Source organism: Thermochaetoides thermophila, assembly GCF_000221225.1.
Source record: "Thermochaetoides thermophila DSM 1495 unplaced genomic scaffold scf7180000011818, whole genome shotgun sequence".
Taxonomy (NCBI): domain Eukaryota; kingdom Fungi; phylum Ascomycota; class Sordariomycetes; order Sordariales; family Chaetomiaceae; genus Thermochaetoides; species Thermochaetoides thermophila.
This window is the reverse complement of record NW_006383034.1, coordinates 2,811,579-2,836,668: the sequence shown is the minus strand read 5'-3', so window position 1 is coordinate 2,836,668 and position 25,090 is coordinate 2,811,579. Positions and strand designations below refer to the sequence as shown.

The window sequence follows — 25,090 nt, the reverse complement described above, 5'->3', positions numbered from 1 at the left end:
GGTTGTGCCAAGATCGGGGGGCAGGGCTACCCGTGCGCCTTGGGGAATCTGGATCTCCAGCACAGACACTGACTCGGAAGAGTCGATGTCAAGCTCTATCTCTGTAAGGTTGGGCTCGAGCACGGAGGAGGGGGCGAGGGTGTTGCAGCATCGGTATTGGTTGCCCTGTGGCAGCATCGAAGGCTTGGCCTAGGAGCTCGATCTGGGAGGGCCTAATCTGAACATTTGGAAGGAGGACCAGAAGGCTCTCGGGTTCAGCCTCCCCGCGAGCGGGTTGTTGAAGCCAGTAAGGGGGCAAGAAGAGAAGTGTCCTCTAGATACCACTCGGCCACAAGGGCATATCCTCATGGGTGTTTCGGGTTGGAAATGCAACTTAATTCAGCACAACTCACCCAAAGTAATTTTCCGTTGCTCTTAGAGCAAGCTCCACTCTAAGAAATGTGTACCTTGACTTTCTCTCCTTGCGTTCATTCAATATCTTGTTCATGGATGCTCTCCTTACATTCTTAGGGTTTCAAGTTTCATACTTCCATTTTTCCCTCCCCATATCCTTCCCTTACTTGTCCTAGTTTCAGTTCTCCAATCAGACCCTGTGGAGTTTTTTTAACATCTGCACGGTGCTTGAGGTCTCAAGGTCATGGAATAGAGAGATCTTGTCTTCAAAACGCTTTCTACGACGTCAGTCCCGTACTATGACGCAATCTTTTGGAGACGGAGTGTTACCTCTAATTCAACCTTGGGACTTGACTGGTGGGACCAGTCAAACACATAAAAACCTCGTTTCATTGTTGGCCGACGCATCGTCCGTTATTTTTGACAGAAGAACCTCGGGAACTGCGGACCATGTCATATTTAACGTTGATTGAAAATAAGTTCAAGGTTAGATAATGGCATTATCTCAGGCAGCATACCGTATCGAAAAAGGTCTCAGACACGAAGACGCTACAGTGAGACAAGATATTTCTACCTTTCAGTCCCCCAATGAGTCGATTGACACCATGAAGGCTTTGGTGTGGCAGGGGAAGCAACAGGTCGCGATCGGTCCGTCAACTCTGTGAACACAATGCATACTGATCCGGAAACAAACTCACACCAGTCTTACGATTAGTCAATGTTCCGAAACCCAAAATTATCGAGGATCGTGATGTTATTCTTAAGGTAACAGGTACCACCGTTTGCGGCAGCGATCTTCATCTTCTACACGGTACGCAGTTCCCAAGCAGGTCTAATTCTGATATTTTTGGACAAGTCATGACAACTTGGACAGGAGTAATCATGCAACTAAATTACGGTGACATCTTGGGACACGAATTTTGTGGTGTAGCAGATGAAATTGGTCCTGGAGTGAAAAACGTCAAGATTGGCAAGCGTTACGTTGCCTCCTTCCAGATCGCTTGCGGAGAGGTACGACAAGCGATTGGAGTAATATCAAGAAGCTTGATAACTCCTTTGCACTTTGTTTAAAGATAATCACCGGGAACGTCCTCATGCTGACTGAGTTTAGTGTTTCTACTGCAAACAAAAGCTCACATCACAATGCGAAAGAACAAACACCAACAGATTGATGAAGGCGCTGTACGGGGGCCAGACGGCTGGGTTTTTTGGGTACTCTCACCTTGCTGGGGGCTTTGCTGGCGGGCAAGCGGAATATGTCCGGGTGCCACTTGGTGATGTGAACTTGCTCGAAATCCCCGACGACGTACCTGATGAGAAAGGTAGGTTTCCTTTTATGGGAAAGCTGCAATTATGGCGGCACTGGGTAAACTTGGATGCTGAAACATCCTCCTAGCGTTGTTCCTTTCGGATGTCCTTCCCACCTCTTACAACGCTGTTAAGGACACAGCAGTTTATCCTGGGGACAATGTAGCGATTTTTGGGGCAGGGCCGATTGGGCAAATGGCAGGCATTTTTGCTCTTAGTGAGGGTGCTCGTAAGATCGCTTTTGTTGATACGGAACCGCGACTTACTGCCATTTCGAAGCGATGGCCAGAAACGCACAGAGACAAGCTCCAACTGATCGACTATCAAACATTGAGCTTTGGTGTCACCGACGGAGAAACGGTAGTCAGCAAGCTCAAGGGATTGTTTGACGGCAGGGGACCAGATGTTGCAATTGAGTGCGCAGCAGGCGAGTATGCCAAGGGCTGGCTGCACTGGTTGGAAATGTGTCTGGGAGCGGAGACGGACACCAGCGAGATACTGAATGAGATGATCGAGAGCGTTAGAAACTATGGCAGAGCTGGAGTGACAGGTGTTTATGTGGGATACGTAAGTGAGCTGTCACATGTTCTGTTAGAGCAAGTGACAAGCTGCTTTGATCTCCGAGCCGCTGACTGCTTTTCAATGCTAATATCTGAGTTTCCAGACTAACCACTTCAATATCGGATCACTGATGCAGCGAGGAATTCGTCTCATTGGCAATGGACAGGCGCCAGTGCATCTCTACTGGACTGATCTTTTGGAGCAAATCCGAGGGGGGCATCTTGACCCAACACAGATGCTGTCCCATCGTTACCGACTTGAAGACCTCGACAAAGTCTATCAGAAATTCGATGCGAAGGAGGACCTGATTCAAAAAGTATTTGTCGAGACACGGTTCTCCTTTCCACGTGCATCCGGGACACCAGGATTAATCGTTCTGTAAATCGCTCTTGATCCAGCTTGTGGTGGCACAGTGACGGAGGTGGTTTTGGTATGAGCGGGCTCCCAAGATGTCGGGTGTAAGGTTGCAAGGAGTGTGCTCTAGTGAGTGTATGATGTACTATAGCCATTCTTGCCATCATACAAGCTGCTGACGGATCGGTAAAATATCTGATGTATCTAAAGCACAACTTGTCTGATAAGACATAGTAACGCCTCTCGGAATTCTAGACTGTTGCAGTTCGTTCCCAAAAGATCAAACTCAGTTCTATTGTATTAGACTATAACAGAAAAAAAATAGATGAAATCATGACAAACCCTCGCAGATAGCGCCATCAGCATATACTAGCCAGTAGTTATGCCTGTGAAGTTTCCAGTCGTATGCATCCTGATGCTGCTAAGCAGCGAGCTCCCTTCGTTCTCACCCCCATTGGCACGCCCATCCACCGCTGGCACTTGTGTTCTTCACACAGCCTTTTCCTTCTGACCGGCAGCGCCTTCACCAATGGCCTTGATGGCGCCAAGAACTCGAAGGTGCTCCTTCTTCAGAGCTTCGAAGTCATCGTCGAGCTGCTTGTGCCAAGGGTACAGGACGCAGACTTGGAACGTCAGTGCCGACGTGGCAACAACGAAGTTGGTGACGGAAATGGCCCGGGTGAGGAACATCGTGGCTAAGTGTTTGGGAAGTCGCGGTTTTTTAAACTGGGAATGCCGGTTCGTCAGCGTGAGCGATTTAACAACTTGGGGGGCCTGATCGGGTAAACATACAGTTTGATCCACAATGTCCAAGCCAGCACAAACAGCAAGCACCCGGGCACCACCGAAGGCGAGCAGTGGATGGGCAAGATACGTTGGGTTGCAAGTCGAAAAGTTTGTGTCGGGAAAAGGGCGAAGGAGGGCGGTAAAGATTTAAGCTCGGCATTGCGCGCTTGCTGCTGCCGGGCCCCCCGGTAACTGACATCCTCGGCGAGAGCCGGATGTTGCCATAACCCCCGTAAAGCGCCACATGGACAGTGGAATCCAGGTGAACAGCATGTGCTTCAAGGGAACTATTTCTAAAAGTAGTTACTCCTGAGTCGCCGATGTGGGTTTTAAAGGAGACAATATTTGGCGACTCATCTTAGAATTTAGCTTTTGTTCATACGGTTATGGGCGGCAGCACCTAGTTACTTTCCTCATTACCACTCCTGTTAGCCTCATACCTTTTGCTTCCAAGCAGCTTGCGACATCTCAACCTTTTCGAGGAAGGTATCGCCAAAGTACATAGTCGCAATTAGTGCATTACAAGGTGTCGCTGACGGTCCAGGGATAAAAAAAACCCTTTCGTCTCCACAGCCACGAACTCTTCACGCCAAGTTGTTTTTGGTACAGTGCGTTCTAGAACGCTCGGGTCAACGGTCCAGCAAGCGCCGATGACGGCAATTCCGAGACGACCGTTGCCCCGCTCTGGCTCATGACTGCTGTAATTGACAGTTCTTCAAGTTTCAGTTCAGATGCATGTATAGGTAGTCCAGTGTTGACATGTGACTATTTTTTTCGAGTTTTATTCGCAGCACTTTTGCTTGCGGCTACCACGCAGATATTGTGTTGATGTTTATTTTCCCTCCCCAGGCAGGGAAAACTCAACTTTTACTCCTGTGAGCATGGACATGAAATAATGAGGCATCTCCTCTTCGCTTGGCATACGAGTTACAGTAACGTCAAACTCGCGTAACAAAGCCGGAATGACTTTAGCAATGATCAGCTCCGCAAGATGCCTGCCGGGACAGGACCGACCGCCTCCTCCCCAAATTAAGTTAAAACGCTCCATATTCCTCACTACACGAATGTCATCCTGCAGCCATCGCTCAGGGTTGTATCTTGATGCGTCCTTTCCAAAGATATCTGCGTTAAGGTGCAACCCGAGTGGGCTACACCCCACTGTAGTCCCTGGAGGAAAGAACCTGCCGTGCAGATAGAGTCCCGTATCGGGTACGGTTCTCGGGAGAGACATTCCAATGACAGGATAAAGCCTCTGCGCTTCCTTGATGCTAGCTTTGGTGTAACGGAGATGGACCAAATCGTCATAGGCTGTCGTCGCAGCGGCGTAACGAACCTCTCGGACAATTTTAGCATGAACATCCGGATGTGTACCAATCATGGCCATGGCAGCAGTGAGCGTAGAGGCCAAAGTCTCATGTCCAGCACCAAAATTGGTGATGGCAAGGCGGCGGAGATACGTGTCTGTAAACTGGGGTCGATCAAGATGGAGCTGGATGAGATCCGTGAGAAGATCAGGAGGGATATGTTGTGTCCTCCCCTTGAGATGTCGACTATGTAATACACGAGATATACGTTTCGACGTCTTTTGATACACAGCCTGCGGTGGTAGAGTTAGCAAGTGGAATGCTTTGGCACACTGGTTGCAACTTAATCTTGAAACTGAATGGTCATGGCCATTGATATGGCAATGGGATGGGAAACGAACAGTGAAAAACGGCTTGAACCCTTTAGGTGTCTTGAAGGTTACACCCCAAAGCACGGACCAGAGTCTGCTGACAATTTTGGAGCAATAAGCTACCTTTGTGACCGTCGGGAAGAGTCCAAACACGCTTTTTCTCTTCCAACCGAGGTAACTCTGCTTGCTTGTTCCACCGTCAGACCGATTCTTAATATAGCCGGGAGACCATGAAAGGACTATAGAGCCAAGGCATTCGACGGCGACTATGTGCATCCATTCCTTCAGATCAACTTCTTTCCCGTTTAAAGATTTAAGCTCGGTAATCAGTCGGGCGATGACTCGATCTATAGCATGCTCATGCCGTTTAAGGTTTGATGTCGAGTACACGGGACCGATCAGGCGCCGTTGTAGCCTGTACCGGGCAACATCAAATTCAGAGAGCAGGTCGAGTGTATCTGGGAATGACACATTTAAACGCCAATCGACCCTCGGCTTGTTCAACGCAGTAGCTACTGGTCAAGCTTTAGAAACAGCTGGCGAAGGAGCGGAGAGGGCAGACACGTACAATAAAACTCGGACTTTTCAAAGCCCCTCCCTGCAGCTGGTTTGCGAGAACATGTCAGTTAACATCAAGTTCATTAAATAAACGACAGTCGCAACGAAAAGAGGGAGTCCATACAGTATATTTTCCTAAAGGCTTCAGGTGAGTTGAACCAAACCTCGTTTGGCCCAACGCGAACAACAGGGCCATACTGCTCATGCAGTGTTTTCCCCAAAATGCGAGCACGACCGTTTCTCACATGAATACCTTGCCAAACATTAGATAGTGCTGCCCAGGGAGGACCAGGCACGCCTGCAAGAGGATGCCAATAGAGGCGGTAAAGAGCAATGCCTAATAACGCAGTTATGATGCTGGCAAGGAGGACCACTATAGACGCAGTGGCATAGAGAGTGAGGCATGGCTCCATCTGAGTAAGAGATAGAAGCTCCACGAGGTCAACGGCCCCCAAACGAAGACAACTCTTGCAAGATGCGTTGGTTGACCAAAACACTGTGAAACCCATAAGTTAATCGTTGGGGTCTAATGGTAGCTTTAAACATTTAAGCTAAGAAAAAGAAATCTTTCAGAGTTCCCAGACAATTTGCAAGCTATAAAGATTACCTCTTGAACGTCAGTCAGTCAGTACCAGCTACGCCGCTGTTAGCCTATTGATAACACAAGAGAACGTAAAAATGAGGAATGAACGTGTCCCCTCTCGAGTGGTGGCCCAAAGTCGAAAATTTGCCGCGCTGGCAAAGCCGTGTTCAAGGAGGGTTAGGGTTCGGTTGACCAGATCAAAAACCGAGCGAGATCTCAAATCACCATTTCTGCTTAAGTAAGCAGCGCCGCAAGGACGATTCACACAATCCTCCAAGCCAATGAGCTCGTGAGAGGAAGATTAGTGGATCGCCAGTCACTCTGGAGGACCAAGACTTAGCACATCAAGACCCCCGATGAGCTGCGTTTTTGTGGGCATCTTGTTCAGGGACATGAGCTGCGCACACTGAGCCATGACAGGATCCATGCCCATGCTGGCCATGGCAACAATGGTCTCTCCCTTGGCATAATATGCCACCCACTTGCCCTGGTCGGGGTCACCTTGAAGTATCAAATCGTCCCAGCCACTCGCCGTCGTGTTCCCCGCGTAGCGGAGCTGCGAACCAAGGGCACTCCAGAAGACGGGAGTGTAGAATCTGGGCTTGACAGTTGGGTCGACGATGTGCCTTGCTGCCGTGCGGCCTGCATTCTGGGCAACGTTCCAGTGCTCAATGCGCACCAACTTCCCGTCTCCTCCAGGTCCGTGATAAGGATGAGTTGCAATGTCGCCAATTGCATACACACCCTCCAGGCCAATGACCGAGAAAGACTCATCGACCTTGATGCTACCGTCCGCTTCCAGCTGGACCTGGCTGTTGCCTTTGAGGTACTCCGTCGCCGGTGTCACACCGACTCCAAGGATGACCATATCAGCGTCAAGTCTCGTGCCGTCCTTAAGGTAGACGGCACCAACCACCGACGGGTCCGAAGGCGAAGGCTCGGCTTTCTCGACAGAAGCCGAGAGGTAAAACTTAACGCCCTTTGCTTCAACGCCCTTTTGGATGATGGCCCCCACCTTCTCACCCAAAACGCGCTCGAGCGGCACCTTCTCGAGACCAACGACGGTAACTTGGTTGCCAGCCGCAGTGGCAACGGCCACTTCCATACCGATAAACGACGATCCAATAATGACAATCTTTTTGCCCTTCTCCCCGATGACACTGACAATCTTCTTGGTGTCGTGCACCGTGCGAAGCGTGAAAATGTTGCCCAGCTCCCTAAACCCAGGAAGAGGGAGGGCACGAGGTGTCCCACCGGTGGCAAGAACGAGCTTGGTGTAGGCAAACTTGCTCCCTGTCTTGGTGGTGACAGTCTTTGTCGCAAAGTCCACTGAAGTAACCTCGTCGTTGACAATGTCGACACTACCACTCTTGAACCAGCTCTCATCCCGCCACTGAAGTTTACCCAGATCTGTCATCAACGCCTTGCTCAGCTTGGGGCGGTCAATTGGAAGGTAACCCTCGTTTGTAATGAGGGTAATGGCCCCTCGAAACCCTTTCTCTCGCAAACCCTCGATCACTCCCAGCGCGCCAGAGCCGCCGCCCACAACCAACACCTTATCACCACCGCTCGCTGCGCACTGGAAATTTGGCTTGCGATAACCATTCTTGATCACTGCGGCGTCACCCGAAATGTACACAGCTCCGTCGCGCTCAATTGCTTTGAACACAGGTAAAGGGTCCAGTGCGGGTGCGTCTTCGACATCTCCTGTCTTGCCGTTGAAACATGCTATGTGTGTCCGAGTTGTCAGATATCTGGGCACAGTTGACAGGTGCTGGCAAAGCTTGGATAGTTTCAGTTAACTTGAATGTGGACAAGATCTTACCGCCGTGCCATGGACATGTAATTGTCCCATTTGCTCCAACGACGCCCTTGACAAGGGGGGCGCCGTAGTGGGTGCAACGGGAACCGACGGCTTGGACATTTCCTCCCGCATTTAGGAGGAGGACTTTTGTATCCAGTCCTTCGACCTCAGCCTCGAGCTTTTCGCCTGGCTTGAGCGCCAAGGACGTTATCCCCTTAAGTTTGTACTCCTGCGCCATCTTTCTGGAAAACGTGCTAAAGTGCTGTCTCGGGTGCGGATGCGCTAAAACTGATAGACGATGAAGCGAGGGACAGACCTTGCATAAAGTCTGGAGAAGCCTTCTCACCAAGAGCGGGGAGAAGAGGCAGGAGGGGAAGTGCAGAATCGAAGAGATAGTGGAGACGGATCCTGTTTTGTGTCGCCCAGCCCTGGAAACCGTCCAAGGACGACGGGCCATGCACTCCATGCAGGGCAGGGCTTCTATTGGAGATATCGAAGCACGCAATTAGCCATACTTTATGCGCCTGCAGCCAGGTCTTGGGCCAGAGCCCTGTAGCCCTCAATCATCCGCACAATGGCATTCACGGCATCTTGATCTCCGAAGTCGAATGAGACGTCTGGTTGGTGAGGGGTCCTTCTGCCGCCAAGCGGAGTGTCTGATTGGTCACGTTGTGACTCATCTCCACCGTTGCGTCAGCACAAACCGAAGCTACAAGACTTCACGTTGCGGAAATAACATGGTGATGCTGATCGTCTTAAAATTATACCCCCATGAACTTTATTTTGATTAGATAACTTTCCATCTACAGAGGAAAAATAAATTGACCCGTCCTTCACGCATTGACAAAGTTGGTAGTTACTGAACTATTCAAGAGTCGCCAGGTTCGCCCCAGCAGGGCCCGGCGGAATCTATCAAGACTTTATGAGTTGAGATGGCATTACGATCCACTTACCCGGCCGTCAGGGTGATGTCATCGACAAAGCAAGCTGTTTTTAGGTGTATAAGAAGGTTGGTAAGTATCAGGTTTTTTTTAGGGTCTTAGAACAACTTCTTGAATCTCAATTTTTAAGTTATCCAGGTGTTTTTACACAATGATTAACATTATGCCAATGCGGCGAGGAATGAGTTCGTCGACTAGGACTACGCTAAGGAGAGTTTGCCAGGTCAGACCTCGCTATCTCCAACCGCGTCGAGGTGTGGCCGGACAACCCGGGATTCGTAACAAGCCCGATTTGGATGATATGGGTGGTCCTGGAGGACAAGAATCTCTCCCAGCAAGTGAACCTATACGGCGGTGCGTTCTTCTACACCAGTTCTTTGTTCTTCCCATGGAGTCTCTGATATCTTCAATGCTATAACAGGCAAATTAAATTGAACACAATGTATGGGGTTCTCGCAGCTTGTTCAGTTATGCTTATGGCCAAAGCTGCACGATGGAGCAAGGACCCGAATGCGTCATATGTCCTTGTTCACGACGCTTCCAAGGGAGAGTTAGATGATGTCAAGTTTATTAAGACCACCGAGTTTCCAAAGTCATAGCATAGCGGATGTACTCAACAGATTCTAAGTACAGTGCCGCTGTGTAAAGGTTTTAGTGCCTCAACGGCGTAATGTCTCCAAGTAGCAAATGGGCCATGATGAACTCATCGACAACTAAAGCGCTTAGGTGAGGAACTTAAAATGGTTGCGTGTGTGTCAGGGTTCCGAGCAGTTCTGTATTCCATTGATGTTACTTGCAAGGTTGACAAAAAGGGCAATTCTTGTGCTGTTTGTTAGATGTAAAAGAAAAAGGTGATGGGGATGGGAGTATTTACTTGGGCATTCCTTGCAGGACACGCGGCCCTGAGGGAATTTGTCAAGCACAATTGGTGCTGCAGAATAACAACGCTTTACCTTCTGAACTACACACGCGTGAGGTTGGATGAGCATGGCTCTTACATAAGGTCAAGTGTGCACCTGACCTCAGTAGAGCCTGGGCTGACCGAGGTAGGTCGGCGGTAACCACACCTTGGTCACTTGCACAAACACTGTTGGTATTAGACTTAGATTCTGTTTACAAATGGCTCATGAGGGTCAAAACCTCCCATTATCAGGTTGAGCAAAGGAGGAAGAGAACAGAGTAACGGATGTAAAGAGTAAGAGGGGACGGAGAGCAGACGAATGAAAGTATGAAGAAAAGGAAAAGAGGTATAGAGGTCTGAAATAAATATGAGCTGGATGTCACAGCGGCCAATTCAGATACCACAAGAATCAGGACTTCTGCCACTAGAGGTTAGCCATCTAGGAGATTTCTGCGTTACTCGAAGCTCAAACTACGGCACCATCTGTACAGTCAATAATTGCGCGCCGGTGAGTGAATGTAACAGATATTAGTTTTGCATTACCTCGATGTGCGTGTCAATCCACCATCACCAGCATTTTCTTATACATCATCAGCAGTTTTCTCACCATCCTCCGAACAGCTGTCATCCTCTGACACCTGGCAAGTTCTAGTATGCCACGCATTAACGTGCCGGGCATCCTCAGCCTTTGAGAAGAAAGGGTACTTCTTATTTAATGGCTTCGTATGAGCCAAAAGCCTATTGGACTGTGCTTAATACCTTGTCCACGCCGTCTCAACATAAAAAAGTCTTGCAAGAGGCTAGTTGGCATGGGGAGAAAGCGGCGGTATTTTGCGTCCTCACAATTTCGACTACGGGGCCTGGTGCAGATCTCTATCTCTTTCTGTAACGGGTGACTTGGTCTGGTGTAGACAGGGATCATCATGAGTCAAATGGGTTAGATGATGGCCACTGACAATGTGAGGTGCACAGCGAAGTCAATTACTACCTGTAATAATCTTTCTTGGTCCTTAGTGTCCTTGTGTTAGGGAGAGGAAAGACCAAGAGAATTCCTTCATCGTGTCCAAGTAGCTCCCCTTATTAAATTCCTTTGCCCTTGTGAGTTCGCGGTCTCCTGCAATCTTCAGGGGTTCTCTTCAGCGTGGCAAGGTTATCTAACTCATTCTTGCCACCCCCTCATATTTTCCGAGCTCTACCAATCAGATATGCCTTTGCCCTTCTCAGCTCTTATGTCACTGGTGTTTATATGTCGACTGTCAAAGTTATTTCTTCTACTTGGACTGCTGTGTCCATGTGACACCGCTTGAGCACGTCGGCAATAGTTCAAGCCCTGGCCATAGTGCAAAGGTTACATGTTCTCGCTGTTCGCAAGTGTTGTGAAGCAGCCAGAAAACCACATCGTGAGAGTCAATTGCTACTTGGGGATTCTGGAGCCCGCCACAGTAAAACTGCAGGCAAGCGAGTAAAAATTGCCACATCAGGATATGCGAACTCGGATGCCTCGCTGGGAGTGCCCTTCGCCACATACGACACAGCGATAGGATTGGTTGATGAACGCATGTCATATGGACATTCTGCCGCTTCTTCAGGGCCGTAATGAGAATCCAGGACGCAAGTAAGCCGCGGAGGAGATAGATTTCTGACAGATATAATTGTCGAATCGGATGGCCTGAATCCTCTTGATCGTTCCCGACTTCAATCGGAGTGGTACAGGTTGAGGAAAGTCTCAGATGGCCTCGCGGTCACTGGAGTCTAAGAGCGCAACACGCAAAATTCCACCAATATCTGCGCAGATATCCTTCACTGATTGCTAGATCAGAGCATTTTCGACATCCTGTCGCAAAAATTATACGAAAGAAAAGCTGCCTGCTAGCCTCTCCGAATGACTTCAATCTAGTTGGGATATTTGCTCCCAATAAAACCAGAAAGATGCGAGTTGATAAGGTGAAGAATGCCTTGTGCTACGCTCCAACGTTGTGAAAGTTTGTCAAGTTGCAACTGGTTGCCTGAAGGATATATCAGTTGAGTTCTGACAGCTATGTAGCGTCACTCTCCTGCAAGACGTCCCTGCAAACCGCGATTCGAGGAGGCGACCTGCCTACTACGTACCCTCCTCCCCCTGGCCCTGGCCAGCTTCATCTCCCGTGAGGAGCTAGAACAGTTCGCTCGGGCAGTTTATGACGTCTTAGCTGGCGTGGCGGGGCGCTTCTCCATTCGGCCCGGCAAGCACACTAAGAGCGCCCCGTGGTGGTCGCAGGCACTTGCCACAGCCAGGGAGACCGACCCTATGGTATATCGAAAGCTCTGCAAGGAGGCTAGAGTCAACTTCTACAAGGAAAGGATTTCCGCTGCCACGTCCTCGGCAGAGTGGGGGAGGATACTGAGGTGGCGCAAAGATGCCCTTGACGACAGACCAACGGTTATTATCGTCGACTGTAGGGTAGTGTCGGACACGGAGCAGGTAGCAGCGTACGTAGCTACCCAGGCCTTTCGCCCTGCCAGAGCCCAGGAGGGCCCCCCGCCCGGCCTGGCTCGGCCCCCAGCTACCCCCCCAATGGTCGACGCGGCTGGCCGCCCCACCCAGCGATGAGCTCAAGGACACCCTCTCGGAGCCACATCTAGCACTCCCGGTCCGGACGGGGTGCCTTTAGCCTTCCTCAGAAACACTTGGGAGCTCGTCCGCCCGACGGCTCGAGCTACCACCGAAGGCTGCATGCCGCTAGGCATCTTCCCCAAAGCTTTCAAGCAGGCAATTGTCATTACCATATCGAAATCTGGCAGGGACCCTCGGTCGTACAAAGGCTGGCGGCCTATTACCCCTTGTCGACCTTCAGCAAGGGAGTGGAGAGGCTCCTGGCCCCCCGGATGACTGTGGCGGCGCTGTGCTCGAGTTTGCTTTCCCCAGACGTGGCCGGAGCCATCCCGTCCAGACCGGCACTGGACCTCGTCCAGTTGCTCGTCCACCATGCGGAGACCATGGCAAGACAAGGCTACCACGGGCTCCTCGTCACCCGAGGGCTTAGCCTCAGGGTCGACCCGAACAAGACAGAGGTCCCCTATATCCCCCCCCCCCCCCGCCGGCATCGGAGCGAGGCGTGGCAGGATCGACCCCACAACAATTTCGACCCAGGTGGAGAGGACGTCCTTCCTCCCCTGATAAGTCCGTCAAGTGGCTTGGAGTCTCCCTGGACCCCAAGCTCAGCCCTGTGACCCAAGCAGCCTCGAGGGCGGCGGCAACAGCATCGGTGGTGGGGTTGATCAAGCGCTTATCCAACACGAGGCTTCGGGGCTTTCCCCCTCGGCCGGCCCCAAGATCTTCGACACGGTTGTCATCCCTTCCCTCCTGTATGGCATGGTCCAACTCGATACCGGCCCAACTAGGGCCGCGGTTAACAGCCGCTTAGTCCCATTTAGACTTACGCCGGTGTGGTCGTCCCTCACCAAGGTCGCGAACGCGGCACTCAGATGATGTTCCCGGTTGGCGGACGATCCCGACCGCGTGGCTCTGGTGGCTAGCTAGCCTCTACCCAGAGTACCTGCTGGACAGAGAGTGAGCAAGGTGGAGAGCTCGCGCAGAGATGCTGCCGGCCAACCACTCTCTGTGGATCAGGCTTGCCCGACCCCCTTACCGGAGCTGGTCTCGCCTGCACTAAGCGGCCAGCAGGCTCAGGGCTAAGCCCTTATAGGAGCCAAAGTACCTAGGGATCAGGGCGTGGCTCAGCCTTCCCCCTGTCGCTCCCAAGAAACGACGAGTGCCTCCCTCGGCTATGCGTAGCTGGTGGCGCATTAACAAACCCCCCTTCGAACCCAAGGGCCGGACACAGCTCCCCTGAACTACTCTCCCTCCCCTCAATCATGTGACATGACAGCCCTTCAATACTTCACGTCGGTTTTTTCTCTCACGCGGGTTTTTTCCTCCGGCGTCACCTGTAATTAATATTTTTTAGATGGCTCTTGCCCGCCGGCGCCGTGGGCACGACTTAGCACCCCCAGTGGTGAAACTGTAGAAAAATAAAATCGAATAAATCAAGTCCCTGCAAACAGTTGTGAGCAACTTGTAGATCTTCAGCATTGTCTTGGCCTCTTCCGGCTTGTTGTCCAAACATCTTTACTGGCCAAGACGGTATATGCTCTGGCTGACACAAGAACGCCACCGGTCTTCAAGAGGCAGATGTAAATGTTGTTCTAGAGGCGGAGGTTGTTTAAAGTCGTTGGAGTCCGACGAGAAAATGGTATACGGTAGATGGTTCTTCCCAGTGGCATTCCCAAGCGTGACTGCAGTAGCTGTGCAGTTTGCAAGAAAAGGGCCCGGAGATCATTGATCTTGACGAGCATCTCCTTGTTGACCAAAGTAGCTGCTACCATGGGAATAATGCGTGGCGTTTTCCCTTTACTCATTCCCATCTTTAACAGCGAGTTTCGTTCAGAGGTAGAGGCTTGTTAGCGCGGAAATGGTTAAGAGTCTAGCACTGATTTTTTCAAGCAACTTTTCAACGAAACTTGCATCGCGAAATGCAGATTGTGCCAAGCGCAGTAGAGATCTCCATGTTCAGACGCGAGTTTGAGTTAGAAGCTAATGAAGTCAACAATGGCCCTAGTACACTCTGTTCCCCAATTGAGCTTTACTGAACCCAACTCAACAGATACTTGGGCCAACGAACGGCGTAGCTCGAGAGAAACATTTTGAAGGCTCAGCTTTCATATGGTGTAACCCCAGTTATATTACTCGCCTCGGTCGCCACAATCTCGTGAGATGTTGGGCTCAACATACATGTTCTAGGACTTCTTGACATCAATACCTGCGTGGCACGTCAACTGTCAACAAACTTCAATGTCGTTACCAACCCACTTGCCATTACAGCAGCTGGGAGCTAAGGTTTACCTAACCTAACAGTTGATGGTTGATGTGGGAAGCCATTCCTTGCGACCAAGCCATGCGAAACAAGCGATCCGAGCATCTTGCCGAGCCCCAATATCCATCCTCCGAGTCCAAGTGTCCTGGGTATCATACCTCGATCTGTGCTAACGACAGACCAAAGCCGTCCTCAACTCCGGTGAAACCGATAACCATTCCAGCACAAACGCCAATCCTATACCCGATTATTTCCTAGCCCAAATTTCAGTACCTTCATCGAATGAGCATCCCAGCAATATTATCTAGGTCGATGCCTCTGTTACCATTTCCCAAAAATGAACATTTTCAAAACCATAACTCAGCTGATATCCCTCTCGACAGCCAATATGCAGTCAAATGTACCATATTACGCCACACCCTTAAAGGAACACATCTCAGATCCCTCACTCCATCTGAAATCTTTTACCTGAACCTTAAGCTTCGAAATCCCCAAAAAGGATCCGACTCCCCCCGACTCTCTTTCATCGGTCCGTCCAGACCTTCCCAGTACACCGAGTTTGTTTGCCGACCGAGGATCTTCCCCGGCAAGTGCACGGGCACCACCCTGTCCGGATTCACTGGCAGAATCTCTTCCTTTTCCGTTTCTTTCTCCTTCCTTTTATCATGACACTCCTCCACCTCTTGCTGCTCAGTCTCCTCATCAATTCCCATCACCCCATCAACAAGCCACTCTCCAAAGTCAACCTCTTGCTCATCGTCAGAGCTATTTCCTCTCTTCCTTTTCTGTCCCCTCCTATCCTCCACAAAGAAGCCGACCTCTTCCTAAGAGGGCGCGCTCGCACCGACGACTTCGCGGAGGTTGTTCAGACGGGTGACAGTCGAGTCAAACAACTTGTTGTTGATCGACTGGCCGTAGAAGAGTGCTTGCATGTAGAAGGGGAGGGCTGAGTCTGCGTTGCATGGATGAGGCAGGGCGACGGCGCCAGTGGGGGCGCATCCTTGGCCTAGGACTGGCTGCGAGAGGTTAGCTTGCTGCCTGGGATCATGTGACGACGGACAAGATGAAGGATGAATGGCTGGTTGAAGGGACCCAGTTGAAGATGGAGCATCCGGGAAGTCACCAGGCACCAGTGAAACCTCAACACAACCCAACCAAAAACGGCAGCACTCACCGGCAACAAAGGATCCCAAGGCCACTTCCTCCACCCGGGCTCAGATCGTCCTTCCTTGTCCCGCGGCAACCACACGTATCCATGACCTTTTGCCGGGTCCATTATCACGGGATACTTGTTGCCCTGCACGGCCTCCTCGAGATCGATCATCGGCTGGTCTAAATTGTCAGGGCTGAGCAGGCTGAGCAAGTCGACATGGATTGGCTCCAGTTGGTCGAGGACAGATGGGTCGCCCAAGGTGAGACCTGCTTTTTGCGAGGCCTGGGCGGCGGGGAGATCGGGGAGGGGCAGCCCGATAGGGAGGGAGTTGAAGAAGTTTGGGTCGTTGAAGGTCTCAGGGCCCAAGTCAGCTAGGGGCAGCTGGTCCGGATGGACGGAGCGCTTGTTGAGAAGGTTTTGAGCGGCGATGAGGTGATTAGCATCGTCCAGATTGGGGTTGAAATCCAAAACTTGTGCCTCAGCATCAAGTTTGTCGGTACCATCTTTGAGGGGTGCAAGTTGCGCAGCAGCGGTCAAAATGGCCCTGGGAATTTTGTAGGCCTCGGAACACTGAAGATTGCGTATGTCTGCAAGAAGGATGTCAATTGCTGGGTTGTACTCCTCGTCCTCTTCAACTACATCGGCAGGCTCTTCGCCTGTGGTATTGTTGTCAAATTCTTTGTCAGTATCCTTGTTTTCAGAAGCTGACTGGGGATCTTGAACAGGTAGAGCCGCGGGTTGTGCTGCCTGCACAGTCTGGTCGTCGACTGCATGAATAGGCTGCTTGACCTGAGCAGCCACAGAGGGTGTCTGCGCCGGTTGGGTTTGAATATTGGCCCACTGTTGGTTGCTGGAAACAACAGCGAGCTGGGCAACCTGGTCCTGCGCCCGGGAAATCTGAGATTGCTCCGGTTGCGACAGCTGGACCGTAGCCACGCCACCAGTGAAGTGAATCCTCATGCCGGTGCTCACGTGGATTTCGTTAGCTCTATTGTCGGGGCCAGAACTCTCCTTGTTGACATCCATCTTGTCTGGATTCTCACGCAGATGAATACCACTCCGTCTGAACTCAGGCGGCGAAGACCCAGAAAATTCCTTTGCTGTGAATAGCCTGCGGCTGACGTTGTCGAAGCGTGGTGAAGACCAATGGACCGCAGACGAAATCGACATAGAAATGGGCAGAGAAGGTGACGAAGGGAAAAGAGGTTCCCTGGGCGTGAAGAGTGTTGCCTGGCCGTTGATCTCTGTCAGGGCGAGCGGGGGCAGGCCCTGGGATGGGTTACTCTTGTGTGAAGGAAGGGGGCTGCTTTGAACCAGATGAGTGAAGGCTTCAATCCCAGGATTGACAGGGCCGGGGGAGGGAGAAAAGCCAATGTTGCAGCGCTTGTTCTGTCTAATGGCGGCGATAAGAGCGAGGATGCTTTCATCGGAGCTGGAGTCGTCGTTGTCATCGTCCTGGTCGGCTTTGCGGGCAGCATGCACAGGGCAACAAGCCTGGTCGGCTTTTGTGACGGGGTAGGTGAAGAAGGGTTTCTGTGTTAAAGATGGTTAGGGAGCTGGATAAAAGAACATACAAGGGGCAAGAACAGAAGTGAGAGTTCACTATTCCGGGTGAGTGCACCTCAGCTGCTCCCGCTAGCCGTGACACTAGACGGCCTGAATATCGAGGGTGACCTGGGTGACTACACCTCACGATTTGTTTTGGCTGTGGAAACATCTCAAAAAGCAAAGCCAACATGCGACACTGGCCACTGATGCTGGGAGCTTCTCTTGCCATGGCATCCAGGACCCAAACTCCAAAGGTGACATGGACAAGGGGAATGAGATGGGAACACACGATGTGATCCTTACCTCGACCGAACCGGTTTTCAGGCGGCCAACAACAGCCACACGCTTAGCCGAACCGGTCGCAGCACCGGCCACACCGCAAGGACTGCCCACGCTAGGGCTGTTGCTCATCCGGCTCCGGTTGTTGGACAAGCTGGCACGGCGAATGGCTTGAATCTCTCGGCAAGCATCTCCCTCCGGGTGCTTAATCTCAAGGGCCCATGCGGGGAGACCGCCACGTTGCTGCTCGGGGGTTGTGGGTACAGTTGCGTCACGCGTGCGTAGGTCTGTGTCAGACTGTTTGGTTGCGTTGGGCAGCATTGTTGATCGTTTCGTTGAAAAAAGAGGGGAAAAAGTGAAAGAGGACAAAACTAAGGAAAGAAAGGCAAATAAGAGGATGAACGATCACAACTATGTAAAAGTGATGGTGTGGTGGTAAGGAAGAAAGAGTTGGTCGGACACCAGCTGACTGTGTGGAAAAATGCGAGAGGGAACAGAGATTATCACGGACAAGAAAAAGTTCTTTAAAGACACCATTGACGAGGGTGCTTGGTAATTTGGGATGAAAAGATGACTTGCAACACAGAGCGAACGAAGGGAAAGCACCACACAATAAAGAACAAGGTGAGTTCCTATTCAGGGTCCTGTCAACATGCAAAAATGTTTCCCAGTAGGAGGGCTGGTCGACCGACTTTCAGCAATCTAAACATTAGCCACAAGGTCTGGACCAATTGGCTATCAGACCCCAGATTAACTTCAAAAACTTGTCGCAGCAATGCATGTTCAACAGAACTAAAGTAGTTAAGGGAAAGAAAAGCAGACAACGAGTGTTCAACGAGCTACTCAAACTGCAGACAACTATACCAGAAACTTTCCCCTATATCTCTCCTGAGGTGATATCAGCATCCAACCCAAATGCCATAGATACCAATTAAGATGCAAGCTAAGTGAACCCCACTGTGCATGTGCATCTCATCATTAATCCTCAGCTTCCTCGGCATTGCCATTGAACGCAATCCCGTTGAAGGTTCCAGATGGCAGACCAGAGATAACACCCTTGGTTGCCGTATCACGAATGTACTGGCACAGCTCAAGAGTCTCCTTTGGCCTATCAAGGCCCATAAGGTACGCTGCAAGACCAGCAACATGCGGTGCAGCCATCGACGTGCCCGAGATGGTGGCCTATAGTTGTCGTTGTCGTTGCAAGTCAGCCAGAATGCCACTGATAAGATAAGCTCCGCCGAAAAAAGGGGGGCTGTGGGCAACGAGGGGAAAAGTAAACAAACTGGGAGCAACCCCACTTACCGTCGCATTAGGACTTCCAATCCACGAGCTCAAGATATCGACACCAGGCGCAAAAACATCCACTACAGTCCCATAATTTGAGAACCATGCCCGGTGATCCTCCACATCCGTTGCACCGACCGTGCACACCGTTTCCTCGCTCGCAGGAGAGTACCAGTACGCATCATCATTGCTATTCCCCGCCGCGACGCTCAAGAAAACCCCCTTCTCGACCGCAGCAGCAGCAGCCGCATTCACAGCTGTCGAGCGCCCACCGCCCAAGCTGAGGTTCGCGACAACTCCCTTAGGGCACTGTCCCGAAGCAGTACGGTTAACTGCGTCGTCAGCGACGAAGTTGATGCCTGCGATCACGCCTGAAAGCGTGCCAGAGCCGCCGTCGTTGAGGACCTTGACGCCGAAGAGGAGAGTCTTTTTAGCGACGCCGACGTCGCTGCCGCCAATGGTACCGGCTACGTGCGTGCCGTGGCCGTTCCCGTCGGTCGTGGTAGAGTCGATAAAGTTGGCGAGGAAGGTCGCGCGGCTGCCAAATTGCTGTGAGAGTTAGTGGCATGCAGGGAATGAGGAGAAATAGAAAAGGGGAAGCGGAATACCTCGTGCTCGACATAAATGCCTGTGTCAATGATGTACGCGCAGGTGCCTTCGCCGGCGGTCTCGTCGTAGACGTAGGTGGTGTGGCCCTTCTCACGGTGCGAGATGCGGGCAAGGCCCCAGGGTACATCTGACTGAGTGACGTACTCGGCGATAGTAACAATAGCGTCTTGCTCGATGTACTCGACCTGTTTCCAGTCAGTCACTGAACATCTTGAGAAACCGGAAGACTGCATGAGTCCTAAGTACTGACCTCAGGCAGAGATTTGACTTTCTCCAACACCTTAGGCGTCAGTCGTCCGGCAAACCCCTTAAACCGTTTGGCCCGGTAGACCTGCTGCGGAGGTCCGGCCGGCTCAGCTTCTTTAATTGCCTTCTCGAGCGCGGCTTCTGAGACACCATCGCGAAGCTTGACAATGTACCGCTCGGGGATGAGCTGCAGGTTGAAGCTGTGAGGCTGGATTACGGGTGCCGCGAGGGCAAGCGGAAGGAAGGCTGTCCAGGCCAGATGCATCTTGGTCTTTTTTAAGTATTGTTGAACTGTTGTTGTTGACAAGGCTGCCGATGACTACCCCTGTCTTGAGTCGAACGTCTAGAACTGACGGCGAGCAGGCGCTTATATCCCCATCAGCTCACTCTCTTACAGCCCCAAAGCCTCATCGACCTTCCCTTTCCAGCGTCCAGTAGTCCATCTCATCCGTCAATGCAATCGTGCCATGATATGCACACAACTGAACGGCGGTGCGCAGAAAAGGCGGACCGCCAAACGTGAGGCCATCCCTCCCTATAAGCCTTCAACCATCGTACCAAGCTTCTGAGCCCCAACCGGGGCTCACACCTACCGAGATAGGTCTGGCTCAGCATGTCAGCTATCTTGCGTGCTCAACGTCCTGCTTGTCTGGGTGAAGATAGCAGGGCCGGTGTGCAGGATGTGCTGTCTCATAGAAGAGTCATCTGCAATTCCTCTATCTCACTGGGAGGGCGTTGTGTGTGTGCATGTGCGGGATGACTTGGGCAAGCATGAACTGACTGATAGAGCACAGGTAATAAAAGTCTTACTGCAAGCCTCGTGTCGTTGCCCAGCCAAGCCGGCCGATGCAGCCAAAAGGATTATCAGATCCTGACATACGGACTCGCCAGCACACGCATGCACGCACAGGGCCGGGATTTCTCATTGTCGCGTTGACAACTTGGTTGGCATCCAAGAATCGGGAACAAGTCGCTCGCCTAACGGCCAAGATGCGCCGTTGTCATACGTTGCAGAAGCGAGACTGTCTTGCACCATACTCTCTGTAAAACTCTCCGATCCTCGGGACTCAATAGTTACGATGTTGGTGTGGTGTACCCCGCTATTAGCAGACAATGATGTCTGTAATGTCCAATCCCGTGCGCCATGACCTCATCCATCACACGTCACTGCAGCCACTGGCAGGTTGGACTCATAATCCATGCCCGGCGCTGCCGGCACCGCAGGCGGTTGGTGACAGGGTGCACATTCGTCTGTGATCAGTTGGAGTGACACAGCCAGGAACAGAAAGTGGTAATGCTCGTTTTGTATCGAGGTAATCCTTCTCGCCATGAAATGTCCCGTATACAGTAAGAGGAGAGAGGATTGCTGTCTGTGGTGGGCTGCATCATGGTCATGATGGTCGCCATCATCCCGCGCGCTGACAGCACTTCGATCCTGTGCCAAGCTGTGCGATTCTGGCCGCAGAGGCTTACTTTCGACACCTTCCCAGCTGGGAAGCCGGTAGTTGGGCGCCTGACAGGAGTGGGAGATGCCTAATAGATGCTAATTCTGAGGAAACTAGACGTCAGATAATAATTCTTGCGATTTTTCGACCAGAAAACCTCATATCCGTCCCCACTTCGTTTGATGTTCAACATCTACTATATATCTTGTGGGAACAGAAGCATCCATGCCCACGGGACAAGACTCGCTTGAGATCTCAGTTCAGCCTGAAAGCCAACTACCGGTAGTTGCTAAAACCTAAACCCGGGAAAGGATGCCTCATGGAGGGACAGCGTTCAGCGGCTTCCTAAATGAGGGGCTGTTTAATATATTGCCTGCATGAGCAGGGCAATATAGCTTGCAAATCACATTGTCACATGTGAGGTCTGATGAACTGGTCAATGGAACCGTGACAATGAGAGAGCAAGTGAGAAAGCTTCTTTGTTATAAGACCGATCTGACGCAAATGCTAAGGATGGGTTTGTGCTGTAGTTTGGTTATCGCACTTTATTTTCGGGGGCTGTGATGTCAAGAGCTTGTCGTCATGCAGCTCGTCGATGAGTTTATGTTGGTGAGGATGAGAGGTTCTGATAACGAATATTGGAACCACAGTAACTCGTTGGAATCATAGCTTTTAACGACATAGCTGTGTCAGAGACTGTAAATTTCCTCCAGGACCGCAAGTAAACCATCTGACCCTGACCAACGATCACGAAGTCAGCCTGCTGATCGCTTTTGCTGTTGAGTAAAGAAAACATTGATGGGATCTACCCAGAGACTGCTTGAGAGAAATATACTGAATACACTGGTTTCAGTTATGGGGTGCAGGACACTAGTCATGATCTGAAGCGTGACGGTATGTGAATGAATGATTAAGCTGGTTCTCATGTAACATCGGCTATGGACCTATAACAAAGCATGCCTTTTCATAAGCGTTCTGATAATGCAATTCTTCTACCAATTGTAGTATGAGATTCAAGGACTAACACCACGTGTCAAAGTGATTAGGGAGATAAATAGGTATCCCAGCCCCGAGGGAGAGTAAGGGTGATCATGTGACCTCAAGGGAGACCTGGTGGGCATTGGTGGACAAGGGTATAAGAACAAGAGCTCTACTCCCATTTATGAGTTGTTTTGATTTATTCCTTAACTCATGTTTGCTCAAATATGTTTCCTTCACTTTTCTCGATTATATCCTATACTCTTCTATTAATTCCACAATAGATCTATGCTTCTTACCTCCTTTCATTCCTTCATTCCTTCATTCCTTCATTCCTTCTTCCCTTCCCTTCTGTGTTGGATTGGTTATTTACTTACTGAGAGGCTAGATTGTAGTGTAACACCAAGCTATATGCCTGTATTCTGCATTTATTGGTTTGCGGCTGATGGTACGAAGAGACTGTCTTTTTTCCAACATCTCATGATATAGGATGAAATGCACGATCTTGGCATTAAAGAAGCAAGAAACTGGTAGCAGCGTTGAATCCAATCACCTTGTAGCCCTCGCAGCACCTGACGGCGTACCATCCATCTCGAACACTATCCCTTGGCCAGGCAATTCAACCACTCCCTGCGGATACCCTTCCTCAGCACCATGTTGCTCAGGCCCCGAATCAGAAGCCCCTGATGGAGGGAAATAGGCACGATATACCTTCTGCTGCTTTCTTGGCTGTCCCGGGAAAGCAGGCCCTGGACTCGGCGGCTGGTGAGGTAGATGAGGATATGCCGCATGGGCCCCAGATGAGGGAGTGCCAACGGGAGGGACCATGCTGTAGCGCGGATCGAATGTGTGAGGTGCTCCAGAGGAGATGTACTGTGGGGACGGAGAAAAGGGACGTTGAGAGGTCGCTGTGGTGGCGTTTAGGTTGGACGGAGAAGAGGACGAGGCGTCGGTTTTGGTGGACGGTGTGGACCTGTTCTTGCGGAGGAGAAAGATCGCGCCGAGAATGATTAGACCAAGGACAGCTGATGGACATGTCAGCGGTCTGTTGGGTTCGTTAGGAAGTTTAGAAGGAAGGGGAGCACTGACCTACACCGCCGACAACACCGCCAACAATGGAGCCGATGGGTATGTTCGAGCCATCATCATCATTATCACCAGCATGTGTGGGCCCAGGTGTTGAACTGAATGTGATCGGGCGTGTGAAGAAAGTAGAGTCGGGAATGGGTGTATGGTAGATATTATACGTCGTGGGTGTAATGTCACAGGTAGGGATAGTGTAGCCGGACCATTGCTCATCAACGTAGGACAGTATGGCGCAGTACGGAGCGCTGGCCTCTGAGCTGGAGAGCCTTTAGCTTCATTATCTTGCAAAGAGACCTTCGGGATCTATTCAAGCTCAGCAGACATACCAGTAGCGGGTTCGGTCCAGGTCTGCGGTGCTCAGGGCACGCGACGAAGCATATGGAAGGCAGGCTGTGTAGATATTGCATCCGGTAGTCAAGCAGCAGCCTACTGCACTAGCTTCGGAGTTGAACAGACATATGGCGTCACGAGCAATGCAAGTAAAGCTCAGAGCTTCCAAAGGTTAGCCTGTGATCTTTTTTCAGGCACACGTGGTTAACTAACCCGGATCGCCATTGACATAACCGCAAATCTTGTTGTCGGCTTGACGCTTCAATATCGCTGGCCGTAAAGCAGGACGCTCTGTGATCCGTGCAGGAGGCTCAACACGTCCCTCGGCCTCAATTTTTGGGCCTGAGGTCACCATGGGAACCAGTGAGCTAGGGACTTCACGGCGCAACTCTGCTGATGCGATAGCTAACCAAAGAGAGAGGACGATTATCCGACGGAAAGGCATCTTGCATTGAAGACAGGTAGACCGTTGAGGGTCTTTTGACTGGTGAGAACAGCTTGGGCGTCGAGACCCTACGTTGTTGGGCTGCTCTCATTCAACTTCTATCTCTCATCAGCAGGCAAGTTGCAACAAGTCGACTGTTGGTGGAAAACAGCGAAAAGATGTCAGCTATCAACCGACACCGTTTGCCATTTCCGCTCAACAAGCCGGCCTCAAGGGCCTCGATCAGCCACCGTCTGCGCATCGCCATCATCCGTGCACCATGCTCTTTTTGTGGTCTGTCACAAGGAGAGGCTTAGCGACGAATGAGAGTCAAGAACCACGCTCGCGGATCGGGTTGAGTGTCAGCCGCATGCCAAGACGGACGTCGCAGAGGCTAAGGAGCTTCGTGTGGTACAGACGAAGTCGATGGCGAGGACTTAAAGAGAGAGCAGCGAAGAATCGAGGCTCATGTTGGAGATGGTGAGCTGTTCATGTGGCTGAAGTATACGCTTCCACAGCACACCTGACGTCGGCTGAGTTCCATTTGGTCTCAAAAGTTTTGTCGGAATCTTGGTTTCATCGGCAGGTTGTATCGAACCATCGATCGAGGAGATGGCTCGCTGTCGGTGTGAGCTTGTCCCGTCGCGGTAGCCCGGATCTGCTGGTGGGGCTGATGTGCAGTGGAGCCACTTCAGCCCAACAAGTGGGTCTGTCAAACATCCAAGCCGATCTTCGTGAAGTAGAGCCCCACTACCATTGTTCCCACTGGCATTGACACCACACAGGCAACATTAACAAGTGCTGTGTAAAATCAGAAAAGGTATGTCAGTTTTGGCTGTTGAAGCTTTTCGCCTACTCACATCAAATGACAGTTACAGAGGCAATCAACGAACGAGGGAAAAGCCGAAGCATGTAATCCGAAGAAAGCAAACCAACAAGAGCTCTTTGACCAAGCTCTCCTCTACATCCACGGACCATGGCCTACCCC

The 25,090-nt window shown here is 51.2% G+C and overlaps 7 protein-coding genes across 7 annotated transcripts; 2 read left to right on the top strand and 5 right to left on the bottom strand.

Annotated features, from left to right (window-relative positions):
- Positions 1–998: 998 nt before the first annotated feature.
- Positions 999–2,644, top strand: CTHT_0047570 (dehydrogenase-like protein; the record flags this gene model as incomplete). Its single annotated transcript, XM_006695063.1, has 6 exons — positions 999–1,041; positions 1,109–1,204; positions 1,268–1,404; positions 1,505–1,715; positions 1,790–2,268; positions 2,366–2,644. The coding sequence occupies 6 exons, from the start codon at positions 999–1,001 to the stop codon at positions 2,642–2,644; spliced, it is 1,245 nt and encodes a 414-aa protein (XP_006695126.1).
- A 461-nt stretch (positions 2,645–3,105) lies between these two features.
- On the bottom strand, positions 3,106–3,306 carry CTHT_0047560 (uncharacterized protein; the record flags this gene model as incomplete). The annotated part of the gene is made up of 1 exon (XM_006695062.1): positions 3,106–3,306. One exon carries the CDS (start codon positions 3,304–3,306, stop codon positions 3,106–3,108), a length of 201 nt encoding a protein of 66 aa, XP_006695125.1.
- Positions 3,307–6,534: 3,228 nt separating this feature from the next.
- Positions 6,535–8,260, bottom strand: CTHT_0047550 (putative 2 iron, 2 sulfur cluster binding protein; the record flags this gene model as incomplete). The annotated part of the gene is made up of 2 exons (XM_006695061.1): positions 6,535–7,946; positions 8,044–8,260. The coding sequence occupies 2 exons, from the start codon at positions 8,258–8,260 to the stop codon at positions 6,535–6,537; spliced, it is 1,629 nt and encodes a 542-aa protein (XP_006695124.1).
- Positions 8,261–12,151: 3,891 nt separating this feature from the next.
- CTHT_0047540 (uncharacterized protein) lies at positions 12,152–13,333 on the top strand (the record flags this gene model as incomplete). The annotated part of the gene is made up of 3 exons (XM_006695060.1): positions 12,152–12,333; positions 12,666–13,028; positions 13,084–13,333. The coding sequence occupies 3 exons, from the start codon at positions 12,152–12,154 to the stop codon at positions 13,331–13,333; spliced, it is 795 nt and encodes a 264-aa protein (XP_006695123.1).
- A 2,208-nt stretch (positions 13,334–15,541) lies between these two features.
- CTHT_0047530 (uncharacterized protein) lies at positions 15,542–18,018 on the bottom strand (the record flags this gene model as incomplete). The annotated part of the gene is made up of 3 exons (XM_006695059.1): positions 15,542–15,733; positions 15,892–17,403; positions 17,722–18,018. The coding sequence occupies 3 exons, from the start codon at positions 18,016–18,018 to the stop codon at positions 15,542–15,544; spliced, it is 2,001 nt and encodes a 666-aa protein (XP_006695122.1).
- A 657-nt stretch (positions 18,019–18,675) lies between these two features.
- On the bottom strand, positions 18,676–20,104 carry CTHT_0047520 (uncharacterized protein; the record flags this gene model as incomplete). The annotated part of the gene is made up of 4 exons (XM_006695058.1): positions 18,676–18,879; positions 19,003–19,533; positions 19,593–19,778; positions 19,844–20,104. The coding sequence occupies 4 exons, from the start codon at positions 20,102–20,104 to the stop codon at positions 18,676–18,678; spliced, it is 1,182 nt and encodes a 393-aa protein (XP_006695121.1).
- Positions 20,105–22,811: 2,707 nt separating this feature from the next.
- On the bottom strand, positions 22,812–24,033 carry CTHT_0047510 (uncharacterized protein; the record flags this gene model as incomplete). The annotated part of the gene is made up of 4 exons (XM_006695057.1): positions 22,812–23,287; positions 23,352–23,605; positions 23,675–23,840; positions 23,892–24,033. The coding sequence occupies 4 exons, from the start codon at positions 24,031–24,033 to the stop codon at positions 22,812–22,814; spliced, it is 1,038 nt and encodes a 345-aa protein (XP_006695120.1).
- Between the last annotated feature and the right edge of the window lie 1,057 nt (positions 24,034–25,090).